Source organism: Paramacrobiotus metropolitanus, unplaced genomic scaffold (assembly GCF_019649055.1).
Source record: "Paramacrobiotus metropolitanus isolate TYO unplaced genomic scaffold, Prichtersi_v1.0 Parri_scaffold0000046, whole genome shotgun sequence".
Classification (NCBI taxonomy): domain Eukaryota; kingdom Metazoa; phylum Tardigrada; class Eutardigrada; order Parachela; family Macrobiotidae; genus Paramacrobiotus; species Paramacrobiotus metropolitanus.
This window is the reverse complement of record NW_026570266.1, coordinates 567559-583401: the sequence shown is the minus strand read 5'-3', so window position 1 is coordinate 583401 and position 15843 is coordinate 567559. Positions and strand designations below refer to the sequence as shown.

General features: G+C 41.6%; 2 protein-coding genes across 2 annotated transcripts; one reads left to right on the top strand and one right to left on the bottom strand.

Annotated features, from left to right (window-relative positions):
* Positions 1-3776: 3776 nt before the first annotated feature.
* Positions 3777-5576, bottom strand: LOC129591480 (uncharacterized). The gene is made up of 2 exons (XM_055487149.1): positions 5196-5576; positions 3777-4718 (listed from the first exon to the last, which is right to left on the bottom strand). The coding sequence occupies exons 1-2, from the start codon at positions 5277-5279 to the stop codon at positions 4056-4058; spliced, it is 747 nt and encodes a 248-aa protein (XP_055343124.1). The 5' UTR covers positions 5280-5576; the 3' UTR covers positions 3777-4055.
* An 893-nt stretch (positions 5577-6469) lies between these two features.
* On the top strand, positions 6470-7992 carry LOC129591467 (uncharacterized). Its single transcript, XM_055487130.1, has 2 exons — positions 6470-7742; positions 7846-7992. The coding sequence occupies exon 1, from the start codon at positions 6591-6593 to the stop codon at positions 7536-7538; it is 948 nt and encodes a 315-aa protein (XP_055343105.1). The 5' UTR covers positions 6470-6590; the 3' UTR covers positions 7539-7742; positions 7846-7992.
* The last annotated feature ends 7851 nt before the right edge of the window (positions 7993-15843 follow it).

Genomic DNA, 15843 nt, shown 5'->3' with positions numbered 1-15843 from the left:
GCCCATATGCGGCTAGGCCCCGCTAGGGTGACAATCTACACGTAGACAGCATGGGATTTTAAAGCTGGCTGGAAAATTAACAGAAAAATTACTAACAGGAGAAAAATCGAAATTTTACGGTTAAAGCCGAAAAAATTGTGTTGCTAATGTAAAACTAATAAACAGCTTCTTTGTCGTAGCGATGAATTCCCGATATTTCGATTCACTTTTATAACGCACCCTGCCGGTACTCCAATGAATCCCGTACACTACGACATTCACATTTACCACATTCACAGTCACCACATTTTCACGGCAAAATTATTAGAGCAGTAATTAAAATCTGTAACACAGGAAAAAAGTAAGTAAAAAACACACAGAAATCTGTCAAAAATCTCTCGAAACGAGCACCTACTACCCACCATGGTTTAATGTTTGAGAAAAATAACAGTACATAAATATTACAAACAAAATATCAAATATAAATAGTTCTGTAAATACTGATGAACATAAGTAACTCAAAAAATAAAGAAAACACAAATAAATACGTAATAATTATATTTTAAAATCTATGTCCCTCCTGCGCACCTTGGGAATTGACTCGCCGTTCCAGTTCGTCCAAGCGATCCTTGTCCCCCTCGGACAATGACACATGTTCGTCTGCAACGAGCGGAACCAGTCAAAAATCACAGCTCTACCCGTTTTTACCTGTTGCCGCACGCCAACTATACCGCCATAAAACCGGCCCGATCAAGATCATTAATCACGCCACAGAGCGCGTTTGCACCGCGTTACGATTATCAATAATACGAGTACGATGCCGATAAGAGCGGAACAATCTGGCGCTATTATTTGCCCACACCACTTCATCTCACCCTTCGAGACGGAATATGCAAAAAACCGGCCAGACAAATTTATTCCGCCAACCCGGTGATTTTTAAACACCAACATATCGTCGTCAAAATTATTCGAAAAATATTCGGAAAAAATCCGGGGAAAAAGTAAAATTTATCCGCGGCCGGATGTCAGACCACACAATGGCAAAAGATTTTAAAACAATTTTTTTCTAAAATTTCATCTAAGTCCAAAAAACCTTTGTTGTTCCAGGATATTTCACGTACTCATGTATCATAAAAAAAATGGTTACAAAAAAAATGGTTACCACTGCGAAATAATTAGAAACATTTTTTTTAAATTTACTGCAGAATTATTATTTTTTAATTCGGCATGCTGGCCACCTTGCATAAAACGTTTGGTCTCCAGTTTAAAAAATACAGCAGTAAACTAATTATAAATGATGTAGCTCTTTAAAAATGCACTTATCCTTATATTCATGTCACTGGCTAAAAATTTCCAAAAAATATAACAACTAGTCAATGATTTCACGATCCGAGATTTACTGTACTGGTATCAACTGGCCATTTTCAAATCTTCCAATCTGCGACAGTCTGCTGTGCCTCTGTACTACAACATTCCCCATAAAATTGTCGACGCATGTCGGCAAGATCAGTCCACAATCACAGGCAAAATTCACAAGCTCAACATTCAGCCATTCTAATACGATGTCACGCTTTTCCGTTACTCGAATAAACACTAAACATAAATAATAAATTTAAATAAATTCTGTACTGTTATATTGTCTTGTGCAATCTATAATTCAATAATATTTAATGATTATTATTATATAGCGTTATACATCGGCAACGACGTACTTTTTGCCGGTATATAAAGTGTTTTTTTATGCAGAGTAATTATGGATAACAAATTGTGTCGTTACTCGTTACATAAATGGTGAAATTCAAAGCATGCTCCACTTGTTGAACAAACACGCACACTTTACATAAACACTTCCGCTGCACAGCACGGAGAACACTCTGCTGGCGTACCTGAATACAATGATCCGTCCATGCTTTCCTTCACACACCCGAGACACCGCGTCAGCCGAAAATGCTCATTAAATTCCCCGTTAAACGGCCATCAAACACGCGGGCGGTGAAGAAATTCGCGAGAAACAGCGCCGGCGCGCCATTGCGCCAATAATGTCCGGTTTGCGGCGTTACTGCATCCAAACAATTATCCGGATATTTTCTCACCGCTGAATTCGAAGAAAACTAAAAAAAAACGATTACGAAGTCAAATAAAAATGTGCAAATTATGACGAGTAATTCATGATTAATTATTTTATTAAAAAGTTAAATAAATTATTCTATTTTTGATATCGTCTATGAAGATGAGAAATAAATAAATTTAAACAATAAAAACAAATATATAAGCAGCGCTATGCAAATAATAATAAAAACGTACGGTGAGTAAACAGAAATAATAAATATAAAGATAAAAGAAATTCCAGAAACCTGGTAAAACAATTTTTATAAATAAGGTATTTAATATCAATTTCCATTTATTTTATCGCCAACCTGATCACTAGAAAAGCGATAATAATGTGGCATAATTATTTGTATGCCAAGGAAAAGTCGCGAAATTTGTTTACCGATATAATTCGGCCCGCAGCAAGATGCGAGGCAACCTTGAAGTTCACCTGGCATTTAGCGCAATTACTGTCGATTGTTAAAAATAGCCCAAAACGACCTTGGCGCCGAAATTGAGTAAATTCTAATTGAGCGTCACCAGAAAACACTAAATCCTTGATTAACCTGGATCCGGGGAAAAAGTAAGAACTGCACAAAAAAATAGTTCTTGAAAACGAGAAATTATCTTTTTTTAGACTTATATTACCAACATAATCTTTTACTTCTCTAGGGTTAATTTTTCAGCAGTATTTTTATTTTTTCAGGTTTTAAAATTTTTCTTTGATTTTTTCGCGGCTTTGGAGAGTAAAATTATTACTTATCTGGTAAAATATTTTATTCTAAACAAATTATTAATTTGTTTATAAATTACGATCAAAGCATTTGTAATCAGCTGTCTCTGAGACTTGTGAGAAATTTCATGAAGCAAAACACAAACATGAAACACCAGAAAATCTGTAACAAATTTATTTTTTATCATTTATTTACAACTTGCTGCACTGCTATTAATTTTCAAGCAAAGAACTCACCGATTTCGTAGAGTGCTGGCACAAAACTCAAAAATGATCAATCCTGGCGTTACTCCAACCGCATCAACGGGAAACCGATGGCCAAGAAAGTACACAAACAGAGATCATCGAGTCAATCCAATTCTCACCGGAGAACGTACGCCAAGAACAACCGCGATAAACCTGGGAACACATACACACACGGTACCTGGCACACTACACCGTGCAGGCAGAGAGTTCACAGTGTGACAATTTGACGGTGCTTTATCGTCTACGCTCGTTACCTGTGTCAACGTGAAATTATCGGCGATGACGTGCACTCACTAGGCGAGTACACCGAGTCGCGGCTGTTGTGTGAGTGTGCATACAGGTGGCCCCAGTTAATTGCTGTGTGACTCATGCCGATGTCACGGCGACTCCACGTCGTACGCGTTGTAAAGAATGTGCTCGGCGCCCGCAGGCGGTTGCCCATAGAGTCGAGAGCAATTCGCGCTTTCAGTTTATTGCGAATTTCTCCATAATCTTTGTATTATTCACTTTAAATTGCTCTAATCCAATAAATATTTGGCAGTGCATCAAAAATATTTCTAATAAGGAAAAATTTCAAAATGGTTTTGTTTTGCAAGTACTTCTACACAAAGAAAAGTACAAACTGTGTATATGTAATCATTTGTCGAAATATTAGACTTTTTTAAACGTAAAGCTCGATCGATTTACCGTATGGAAATAATCCGAATGTGTAACAGAAAATTGAGGAATAATTTGGATTAAATTCAGTAAATGAATTTTATTTCATCCGTACACCAGTTTTTACTCAAAGTACTAGAACGTACTTTTAAAAATTCATATACATTTAACTGTCTGACAGAGAAGACAATAAATTGCTTAATAACAACGCAGAAAAAAATTAAACGCCTTAATTAACAGCGCGTTGGATTGCACCACTTCCAAAGGTCACATGCAATAACAAAAGCTGCAGTTAATAATCCACCAGTATGAAGGAATAAATTTAGCAATTTTTGGCACAAGACCCGTTAGTTCACGGCATCGCCACCGGCGGGGCATTATTAACCGGCACCGGCGCCGGCTTGACTTCCGGCGCGACCGGCACATGCGACGGCTCATTCCCGAACGGGTTCGGCATCATCTCTAGCGGCGGCAGCTTCCCCTCCGCCTGCTGCACCGTCGCCGGACTCAACCCGCCATTGGCCACCGGCCGTCCCGACACCTCCTTGTTACTATCCCCGACAATACTCGGCAGCATGTCCCGTCCCTGGGCGACGGCTGGCGCCTTCTCCGGGCCCTTGGGCTGGATGTGCATGGAGTCGGGGTCGGGGACGGGCTGGTGGATGGCCTCCATCAGAGCGTCAATGTGCGTGGCGTTGGGATGGACCAGGGCGGTGTCGTTGGCGCCCACCGGGTGGGAGGTGTTGATGCTGGGCGCCGCTGCCGCTTGGGCCGCGGATTTCTCCAGGGCGATCTGCATCGCCGGGTCGGTGGCGATGGGGTGGTTGGCCTCCAGTGAGAAGCCGTTGGTGGAGGTGTTGGGGTTAGGGAGGAGCACCGGGTGGAGGTCCTGGTGGACGGCTTGCAACGGCCCCGGAGGGTCCTTGCTGGGGATGGAGATTACGGGTTCGGGTGCGGGGATGAGGAGGAGGGAGGAGTTTGTGAGATCGGTAGTGTTCTCGCTAATATTATCACCCTGGAATAAAAATAATAAATTATCTATTATTATCATTCAATATTATTATTTATTTTTATTATCAAATTGTTTATTAAGCTGTCCGTATTACATACCTTGACGAAACACGCAAATTTAATTAAGTGCTGTATCACATTTATTATTAACTAAATTTAATTTGATATATAATTTTATTTATTCATAAATAAAAAACTGTCTCTTCCTTTCTTTATCGAAAAATGCATGAAATTCAGTTTTTCGGTTAATAAATAAAACAAAACCAGTTTAATCCAGTTTTTTTTAAATAGCTGGTGCTGTCAGTGGAAAATATTTCGTTATTTAAGTTATACTCAACCAAAGCCCAAGAGTCACCTAACAATTCTAAAGCATACTTATAAGTATATAAAAAAAATAATAAACGGTATAAGTATATTCGGATCATGGGAACGAAATATTGAAATTTTATGTGCTTCCTATGTAAAGACTGGATTTGCGTACCATATTTAAGAAAGGCTTGGCATGACAGTACGACGTCTCCCAAATGGCCAAAAACAGTGTCAACAAATTCCTTCGGCGCAGCATCTTCAAACCACTTAATAACCGAGATTATTATCTTATCAACAAAAGTGTTCAAAAGGCGATTACGGATAACAAGCAGTCATTCAGTCGATCGCCGCAATTAAAGATAATAGCCCTGCAATTATCTTATACAGCAAAAAATATCAACAATGCCACGACGTTTAACCCAAGTACAATTTAGACTGATGAGAGATCTCACAGAGAAAATACTGCAATGTACAAGAAATATGCCAATTTCTCAAGAGACAGAGAGAGTATGTCAGCGTTGTCACGAAAGCGGAAATATCGCTGAAAGTTCAAGTACACCTTGAAGACGGTGGCAGTTGTACGCTGTAAGACGCTTTTATACATCGTCCATTTGGACCACTGCAAAGCCGGTTTTTGCCGCTCGGATGCGAGGGAGATAGATCGGCGGTGTGACATTGGCATATACCGGTGTTTTTCTTGAATCCGACTGCATACAGTGGCTACGTAATCTTCTTAACACACACGGATAATTGAATGTTGAGAATTATTCGGCTTGAATAATAAATACCCGGTGAATAATCATTGAAATGGAGCAACGAGACAAGACAAATGCCGGCGTAACCAACCGCGTATTGTTCGATACGGCAAATTCCGCTGCATTATGCAGGCGCGTAATTTGGCTTTACCAGAACTTCGATAAAAAATACGCATAAAGAATGAATCTGGCAGGTTATTTAACTCTCAACGTTATTCTGGTAAAGGTTTTTATACGGTGTCTATAATACGGCGAAAATGTTGCAGTGACTGAACTCAAAAAAGTTCTACAATAAGGTCACTTTTATACGCTCATATTGATCTAAAAGACACGCCCAACTTTTTACCACAAGCGTTCGTATACTTTAACCGCTTACAAAACAAAATATGTATACTTCGTATCACACTATTTTTTAAATATCTGTATATTAAAGTACTGTATATATAGATTTGCGTTATAGTAGGTTGTGCAAGCTACACCTTTGTGCAGCGGGTCAGCGACTCAGCATCGGTACAATAGTCGGTTAGTCACCGATAACAAATTCTTAATTGTATCAGTTTGTGCCTTAATTAATGGAGATTGCTTATTGTTCTATATCACCGCTTCATTAGCGATTAAGAGCTGCGTTATCCGCCAGATGTACAGCTTTCTATAGCTCGGTAGAATAACTTATGTACTGTCAGATCAGCAACATGTACTTTCAGTATTTGTACAGATCTGCTTCATTTTGACTGCAAAGTTTGTTGCTACTGAAGTCCACATTTGTACATGTTCGTGATTTATGTAAAACCGCTTTGGTTTTGCACAGCAAAATGTGCTCAACCATTCCGGTTTCCATCCTAATGCCACTCCTGATGGGCTGGCGGTCAGCATCAGCCGACCAACCATCTGGTTGCGGTAACCCGCATCCCGTCGGATTCAACGACGACCGAACCATCAACCATGTAGTCTCCGGAGGTCTCGACCGTTACTACGCCATCTATGTTCCTCTCAACTATAACGCCGATACGAATCAGCGGCGACCTTTAATCTTCGACTTTCACGGAAGCGGTGGTTCCCCGCAAAAACAGTACGAGAACTCCATGTACTACGACAACCCAAAGGGCAGCGAGTACATCGCCGTGTACCCGACCGGGATTAAGAAACACTGGCAGGGTCCGTCCTACGCCGATCCAACGGTCAATGATCTGCAGTTCGTCACGGACCTCCTCGCCCACATCGAAGCGAACTACTGCATCGATCCCAACCGGATCTACGCGTCGGGCAAGAGCAACGGAGGCGGTTTCGTCGACACCCTGGCCTGCTCCGATCACGGCGACCGGTTTGCGGCGTTCGCCATGGCCGCAGCGGCGCTTTACACCGACAACGAACTGAACGGGTGCCCGAAGAGACGAGCGATCCTGGAAGCCCATGGCGAGCAGGACACTACGATCCTGTATCACGGGAGCGATGCGGCCAGTGGCGGCAGCGTCCCCGATATCCCGACGTGGGTTCGGTGGTGGGCGGAGCGGAATGGCTGCGATCCGGCGGTGGATGGATCCGTGTCGGAGGACCTTGGCGGTTATGATGTGACATCGTATTCGTGTGGCGGTATGGTTAATATTGTACAGCACTATAAGGTCCACGAACTGGGACACTGCTGGCCCAGTAGCAATGGAAAGAACTCCGATAGCGAGCGAGATGTCTGTGCTGATCGTTCGTTGGATTTTACGGCAGCGGTCGTGGAGTTTTTCGAAAAGTGGACATCGAGTTATACCTAAGAACTGCAGTACGGAAAGATTCAACCAAATAATATTCTTGTGAGATCAGAAGTCGTCAAGCCGATGGAGTTTTTGTTGTCACATTCTTGTAGTGGAGTCGCGGTAAACGTTTTCATCATGACCAAAGAACCCGCAGTATCGATATAAAAGGTTTTGCCGGTGTTAAATGACGTTTGTTTGAATATGCACGACACCTTTGGAAAGGTAAAAACAGCAGCACTGTTTTTGTCACCCGTAATATCGTAAACTGATTACCGACGCCGGTTATTTATCTGTGCACTTTACCGACGCCCATTTGTTGATCTAGAATCAACCTGAATGCTCGCGCTCAGACCGCTTTCGTATTTGGTGGAGCTACGCAAAAGATAGTTGTTCAAATTTAATTTCGAAACCCACTGGTCATCATTTTATACATCTCTCGCATTAATGAGACGCGCCACGTGTCGTACTAGTCCCGTGAGCCATCAACATTACGCAACAATTATCATGTTCACATTTCGCGAATATAAAGAAATTCTATTCGCTCATGGTAGCTACTATAAAATATCAATCATACATTAATCATATGATTAATGTACTGTAGCCGCTAGATGAAATGGCACCACAGAGTCTGGTGTACGAAAAACAGCGCACACGCTGCAGTGACATGTATGCTGTCCGGCACGGGGCAGGCAACGGCCGGATCTAAAAGTGGTGCCATTTCATCTAGCGGCTACAGTATGTATCTCCGAACGTGTAAGTTTTTCAACGGCCACTGCCGACCGACGATTGCTGCGGCTCAGCGAAACTGTACTAGTAGTTTACTTTGTGATTGCTTCATTTCGCATCAACAATTTAAACGATATCTGATCAAAATATCCACTGTAAGGATAATCTGATTAAATGTTAAGTGATTATGTTTTCGTGGACTTAAGACGGTTATTGTGATCTAGTAATCGTGATCTAGACGATGCCGTGGCGATTATTATATAAACAGTCCGTCAAGCGATTCTCCCGGCAAACCACATTAAAATGTTTTTGGATCTACACAAGTTTTTAGCGCTGGCGCGGCCCCCTTCACCAGCTGTTATTTAATTTGCTATTTTGTGTGTTTAAAACGGCTTCGTGGCGGATACCGCATTGTGCTGCATCGCCAGCCCATATCAAGCAGCTATTGTCACTGGGTATAGTAACTATCGCTACTTGAAATGGACTGGTATTATGTGATACCAAGGAACTGCATTTTTTAATCACGTCAGGGATCATCAGTTACTGACTTACTGTAAATGGCGAAATCGGTTGCTACCCTAGTATTTAGCTTATCGCTACCGTATAAAAGCATAAAGCAGGTTTATACCATTCAAGTTAAACTTTCAAAATTTTTAGCAGAAAAGTCCATAAACTGATTAGAGCGATGAAGGATACTTTTATTATAGGTTTATAGAACTGCAATCATAAATGTATTCCGATGATGATACCGTTGCACATCCATTACTATGCAGAAAACCTTTATTGTTATACAGTATAGACTCATTACGGAGAAAAGATTTTTTGCCTTCTACTCAGTTTTCGATGTCAACGAAAAGGAATGAGAAACGAACGAGTATCGCCGCGGAAATGCTTTTCTGCGATGCACGCGGTGAAAGCAGAATAACTAATAACTATCCTATCATCGACATTAAAAGCCATTTTGCTCGCCATGTATTTCGTGGCAGCACTTCACCGCGCACATTCATCGATCGGAACAGCAGAAAATTGCTAGTTAAGTAAAACAACCGCGCATTGGACTCCACCGGCTCCTAAAAAAATGGTTCAGTGTAGACGGTTGTTTAATCCTCAGAACGATTTTTACAGTCTACAGTACGAGACGTGCCGGGTCCATTACGAGCATTAATTGTGCGCGGGTGTTCAATGCAACCGAGTGTTTAAAATCACCGGTTTTCCTATTACTGCTTTACTGAGACGCTGTCGCAATTGGTCCTCGGTGTACAAAATCAAATTACAGTACTTGAAAACCATATTCAATGTCATGCTTTTGCCTGCTTTTGCGGAAACGTTTCCGTAGTAGTTAAGAAGGGAGGCGACCTCGGTAAACCAGGATAATGGAGTACAGCGAACAGCCTGTATGTCTGTGCATCGGTCCGTTAGATTCAACGCACAGCACAAATTACAAAACGCAAAGCGTTTTAATAAATCATGGACGTCACGGCAAATGATAAACGCTAGGATATGCTAGCATACGCTAAATGTTAGGGTAGCGGTTAGCTTTTACGAGTACAGTCTGCACGGCAGCATTTTTGCATGCCAGAAATTCAGCAGAGCTGAAAAGCACACAGATTACTGTGTCCGCAAAATGTATGTTTTGTCGCTTGCTTTAGGCGGCTCCTCCGCTTCCTCGTACTTTTCGCCAGAATTTTGCTGCAGTGCACACTGGTTTTGCTCTGAGGGTAGATGACGTGATGTACGAGTGCACGTACGAAATGTACGTACACGAGATTCTGCAGTTCTACCTACCAGCTCACACTAGACAAGGAAATTAGGATTTTTTAATGTTTCAACTTTTATTGACAAACTCATGTTACTTATCTGACAACGTCTTACTCGCATCGGCCATGAAAAATGACAATAAAAGTGAGAATGCATTTTACCGCATAAGCCATAAAACCTCGCTTGGAGGGTCGGAAGACACGGTACCGAAATCGACTACCTCGGTACTTTTTCTTGCTTTTACCGATAGCGTTTGGAAAACTACAAGGTACTCAAATGAATTAATTGGAAGTTAACAAAGAAACATTTCTTGGACTTCAATATCTGTAACGAAGCTGTGGAAAATTATGGTTAGATACTGTAGTATCGCGTGCGGTCATCGGGCGCTGTCCAGATAAAAGTCGACGGTACCATTGGCACGGTATGTTCCAGAAAATACTCGGCCATCATAGACTGGGCCTGTCTGCGGAAGAGGAGCTAGCAATGTTCGAATGTTGACCGGCAGTGCGCTGATGTTAACGGGCGATGTGGGGATGATGTGGGTTTGACGTCTTCGTCCTTCCGGGGATGCGGTGTCTTCCCATTGAAACCGAAGATGGATCTGACGGTTTGTAGCAGTCGTTGTCGGTGTCGTCACAACACTCGAGGCCGGTATCCACTGGCCACTGCCATCGCAGATAATTGTGTCACAGCTCCGGTATGTCCGGGCGTCGTTTTGATCTATTTTGCATCAATACTCTGGCAGACAGGGAAGCAGCAGTAGTACGATTTTGTGGTTTAAAGTAAACACATACGTGAGTAATTGAACTACTTCGTGATAAACTCACCTTGCGGAGTTAAAAGTGCGGTGGACATGTGTAGTAAGAATATACTGAACCCTGAAACTGCAAGATGGGATGGCTTAATTAGCTCGCGTAGGATCTGCGGCATGCTGATGTCACTTCGGAAATTATTCAAATAGAAATCCAAGGGAAGGTAGAGTGCAACCACGTACCCGACGCAGAGCCATCTGCATTTAATGAGTTTTGCAAGAGAGAGAAAATGCATTTTGCCCCAGGGACTATTTTGATTCGGCGCCTGCACTTTCTACGAGGAGATATTGTATAATTAGCCAATAAATGCCGAAGGAAACTAACCGTTTGCCGCTTATGACAGAACATGGATGTCTAAACATCGAATATCGGTTTTACCGGATTCCAAAATACTATCTTCCACAATTCAACACTGTATCACCGTACCACAATAGAAAGTACACGCATCGCAACAATACCGGTTGGCTGCTATTCTAGCCGCACATTAAGCCTAAATTAATTAAAATCACGCATATCGCGCATTCTAAGCCTTGCCGCATCCGTTACTGACAGTCAGCTTAATGTTAGGATGGTTCCGACCGTGCCAACCATTCCCTCAGACGACGGATCGCGGTTACACAAGATAGAAACGATTTAGAAAAAAATCAGATTGAAAAATCTTTAGACATCTTGAAGGCACATCTTGTTGTTCGTGTTATAATATTTTTCACAATACTGCACTTGTCGTTTGACCCTGAAAAACTTTTTCTTTATCTCCACACCTAAATGCCGGAATTTTGAAAATGAACGTCGTAAAATTTTGGAAATACTTTAGTACAGCTTTTAATGTGTACGATAACGAAATACGTAGCGAAGGTTAAGAAAGCGGCTTTGCGTAATTATGTAATAAGCGTTTTCAATTCATGGACTGGCATTCTGTAGTTTAGAGAAACATAACAATACCATCTTGAACAAACTTAGCTTTTTATTGAGACGGAATTACGGTATGTACGAAAACTACATGTATAGTCAAGTGACAACTAGAGTGGCATGCATACTCTTAGTTTCAGTACTGAACTACTGTAAGCGAAGTATCAAACTTGCACAACGGTTTTGGTGCAGGCACACTGAACCGATGGTGAGTTAAGGGTAGGAGTATTGTTGGGCTGTGGTGCAAGTGTCCTTCATGACTTTTTGTTCAACTTTTTGTTTCTTTTTTAAGAAATCGCATCAGTTGCAAGGTAGTTTTTGTTGAGCCAAACGGTAAAATACCATTTCTTCGTTACTTTTACAGATCGCTGGATGTATCTATGTCTTGTTAGACTAAATGAATTGCGGTACCTTTATCGCGGTACTCTGCATACCGGATTAATTAAACTTTTGTCAGAGACGGTAAATATAATTACCGGTCTCACTAATATGTGGATTTTTGTTTCCCTGCAATTCAATGCATGCAAAATCCCCAGTTTTGTTTGTTAAGAAACTTTTTCTTAACAAAGGGAGATGTGATGCATGGCAAGATATGCCACTACAATGTCGTACTACATACTTGTTGTATTTGTGTGCTTCTTGTCGTTTACGTATTTAGTTGAAGAATTATTAAAGAGTACGAAAATTCACGTCGTGACAGATTTGCTGGGCCGTCAGATAATGCGCGTCACCTGACAACTCACAACCCAGTATGGTCTGGTGACTCTGGTCTGTTTGACAATTGATCAGCTATGATTTGATCGTCTTCAGGTAAATTACCGACAAAAGAGTAAAATACCTCGTATATTAGCGTCTGCCCGTTGCCGTAACTCTACGTTGGAGTACAGAAAAACATTAGTCGATTTGCGGTGACAAACTGCTCTCACGAAATCCGATACATCCAAACAACTGACGTAGAGTCCGCTCAGAATTAGGCTTTATATATGCAAAATAATCGTCACCGTGACGTCACGTCACTGTTTGGATGTATCGATTTCGTGTATAGTAGATGCAGTTTGTCACCGCAAACCCAATATTCATTCCTCTCGTACTCTTAGAGCATTGCATTGGTCTGTCAATCAAAACATTATACTGAGTGCGTTCTCAGTCTCACTAAACGTTCCGAACAGAAGCCGAGAACAAAGCACTCATAATATTTTTTTTAATGTAGTACTTCTACTTTGAACTTTGTTTTCGCTGAATAACGATGTGCCCATCTCAGTTACTTAACTCCAAAGCAATCCATGTCACAAAACTAGAATAATATCATTCCCGTTTAGCTAACCTAAAGCAAAGGCAAAGGTATACGTCTTCGTTCTCTACAGTCTCACTAAACGTTCCGGTATGCAGACGTACAAGATCTTGATCCAGGCAGAAAATCAAAAACAAATATTATTATTAATTGGCAGTAAGACAAATTTTGGCGCCGTTGTAAAAGGAGAATATACATCACAAAGGCCTTTAGAATAAAGTAGCAAAAAAACTGATGGAAAAACAAACAAACGAGATACATCAGATGCGTTCAACAAACCTTTGTTAACCAAACCGGCTGTGTGTAAAAGTTAATACAGGTATAAGGGTTAATACAGGTACATGTGCCACTGTTACTATTTTATTCAAAAATGGTATATACCTAACGCCTCACAGCCTATACGGTAATACATGCTGATTATCTTAACAGTGTGCAGAATATAAAAAAGTATTATAAACATAAATGATTGGAAAACAGTTTTTCTTTGCGTAGAGTTGGTTTCTCCTGTCATAATTCTTTTTACTGAAAATATTATATTTGGTATATAGTACTGTATTTGTCACTTGTGAGTTGTGAGTAATTTTGCTCTTCATGTGTAGTATCATAGATAGGTATTTCTTGAGGTATCCATACCTGAACTTCCTCGCAAAGAATTTTGCGACGAACCACACGACGTCCAGCAGCGTGGTATGTTGGGGAAGTATGCCACGCATGATTTTATTAAGTGCTCCCAGTAAACACTTTTGTTTACACGGAGTCCTGACATTCTTTTGCTTGTCGAGAGCTCCTAGTATTGCTGACTTTTGCTGTTGTACTTGTAAGCAGAATTTAAAATTCTCCAAACCACTTCAGGCGTCGGTGATTCTGTTATATGCATTACTGTACAGTAGTTCTTGTCTGGTGTCCATGTGCGTTTTAGTCCGGCTCGTTTAGCTGTGCAGTCATGCGATTTTACAAAGTAACTTTGCTGATCAGTGAGAAATGTGCCCTATAAAATGCGTTGCTGATCTGCCCTGGACGTACTGTAGATCAACATTTTGATGTGCTTTTCGAAAATAATTTGTCCATTTCGATTGCCTGGGCAACAAATTGCTTACGTCAATGGCTACTGCTCGGTGCAACGGGAGCGGAAGACATGTACATACGTTCGGGTCGTTACTTGGGATGATCGTTGCTTTAGTGGCACTCTTCAACATGGTACGTTTTGCGGCAAGTGTTGGGCCATTCGTAATATTTGCGGGGGTTTGAAGTTCTTAACATTTCATAATTGGTCAACTGTTTCCGTTCACAGGTCCGGAATAGTAATGCTGCCGACGGATGTCGTTTCCATGAGACAAATGCGACCGGGTTTGAAACCGTGCTGCCCGGGTACCGCGCTATGTTGATCTTGATGAGAATGGATTCAGGACGTGCACGCAACCCCGCAATGGCCCAGATGACGACGACGATGAAACGGACAATACCAGTGGTATACCAGTCACCACCGTTGCAGTTAATGTCACCTCGCCGACAACACGCGGTCCAGCGATGTGCACCTCCTCTGGACAGAAGTGCGGACCTGCCATTTACGCACCGTGTTGCAGCGGACTGCAGTGTGAGAATGTAAAAGCCTCAGAACGACTATGGAATATGCCACAGGAGGGTTGGCGGTTTCGATTTAACTGATTCGGACTCCTCTTGTAATTTCAAATACTCCACGTGCTTCCCGTGTGCAACTCAAGAAACTGCTCCAAACGCTCTTTTGTCGGAGAAGCTGATTACTCTGGCCTAACAAAACCGTTCCTATAAATTCTGATGACGACTGGTGAGTATCAAATTTTGTAGGTAACGATATCACGAACGAGTACTGTAGTCCCGGTAGATATAGGGACAACATGCCAAAAATCTGTCCAAAATTATAATCGTATTATAACGTGGCGCAGGCGTACGGTATCTATTGCAGCTACAAAAGCTGCTTTGAGCCTCACCACATGCAAGCGTCCGCTGTGAATCGTGGCATAAATAATGCAGTACTTGCTTTAAAGCATCTATTTTGTAGATGCCTTTATATTTTCGCTTTAATTTGAAACTTCAGAGCGTTTGTAGTTTATAAATTGTAATGTTGCATTGTGGCATTTGTACAGGCAGTACATCCTGTTACTCACTCAATACAGCGGCACAAATTGCACAACCCAGTAGGAAAACGAGCTTTAGGTGATATTGTACCATTCCTGCAAAAGGCTGGCACAAATAGGTCACATACATAATAATTATTATGATAATACTGCATGTGTTATGATAACACTGTATGTATTATTGTGAAGGATTGTATTATGTATAGTTTACTGTTACATCAACTTAATACTTATTGTAGAGGCAGCCAGTATTCATACTGACTGCTTCGTACAGATGTACGTCACCACAGCACATAATTATTATCAGTAACCAAGTAATTCTGGAATTAGCAGGGTTGTGGTAAGGTACACGCGACCAGGGTCGTTTTATATAAGGGGCGAAAATAACGCGGTCCACCGTTCTAGTTGACGTCACCCGCATGGAGTGTAACGTTACGGCAGTACATATGGTTACATCAGGCGTGGTACATAAGCACCATGTTTAACCACAACGTGAAGCACCGGCCGGGTGACTGCAGCAGTACTGGGGAACTGTGGACCGTGTCTGGTTTTGCCCCTATTTCACCACATTTATCATGATTTATGTACCAGTCTGACGAGAAAGTGAGCACACGTAAATAAAGCTTGTCACGTTGAGCTTGTATGTAGGACTACACTGTTCATACCGCTATTTGATATTCTACACGTTGCCTGTTTTTGTCTTATCAGACAAA

Excerpts from the sequence above, each read along its gene's own strand:
- LOC129591480 (XM_055487149.1), bottom strand. The coding sequence starts at position 5,279 with ATGCTGCGCCGAAGGAATTTGTTGACACTGTTTTTGGCCATTTGGGAG. Across the intron at positions 4,719-5,195 it reads CCAAGCCTTTCTTAAATATG|GGTGATAATATTAGCGAGAA; the intron begins GTACGCAAATCC and ends TTTTTATTCCAG.
- LOC129591467 (XM_055487130.1), top strand. The coding sequence starts at position 6,591 with ATGTGCTCAACCATTCCGGTTTCCATCCTAATGCCACTCCTGATGGGC.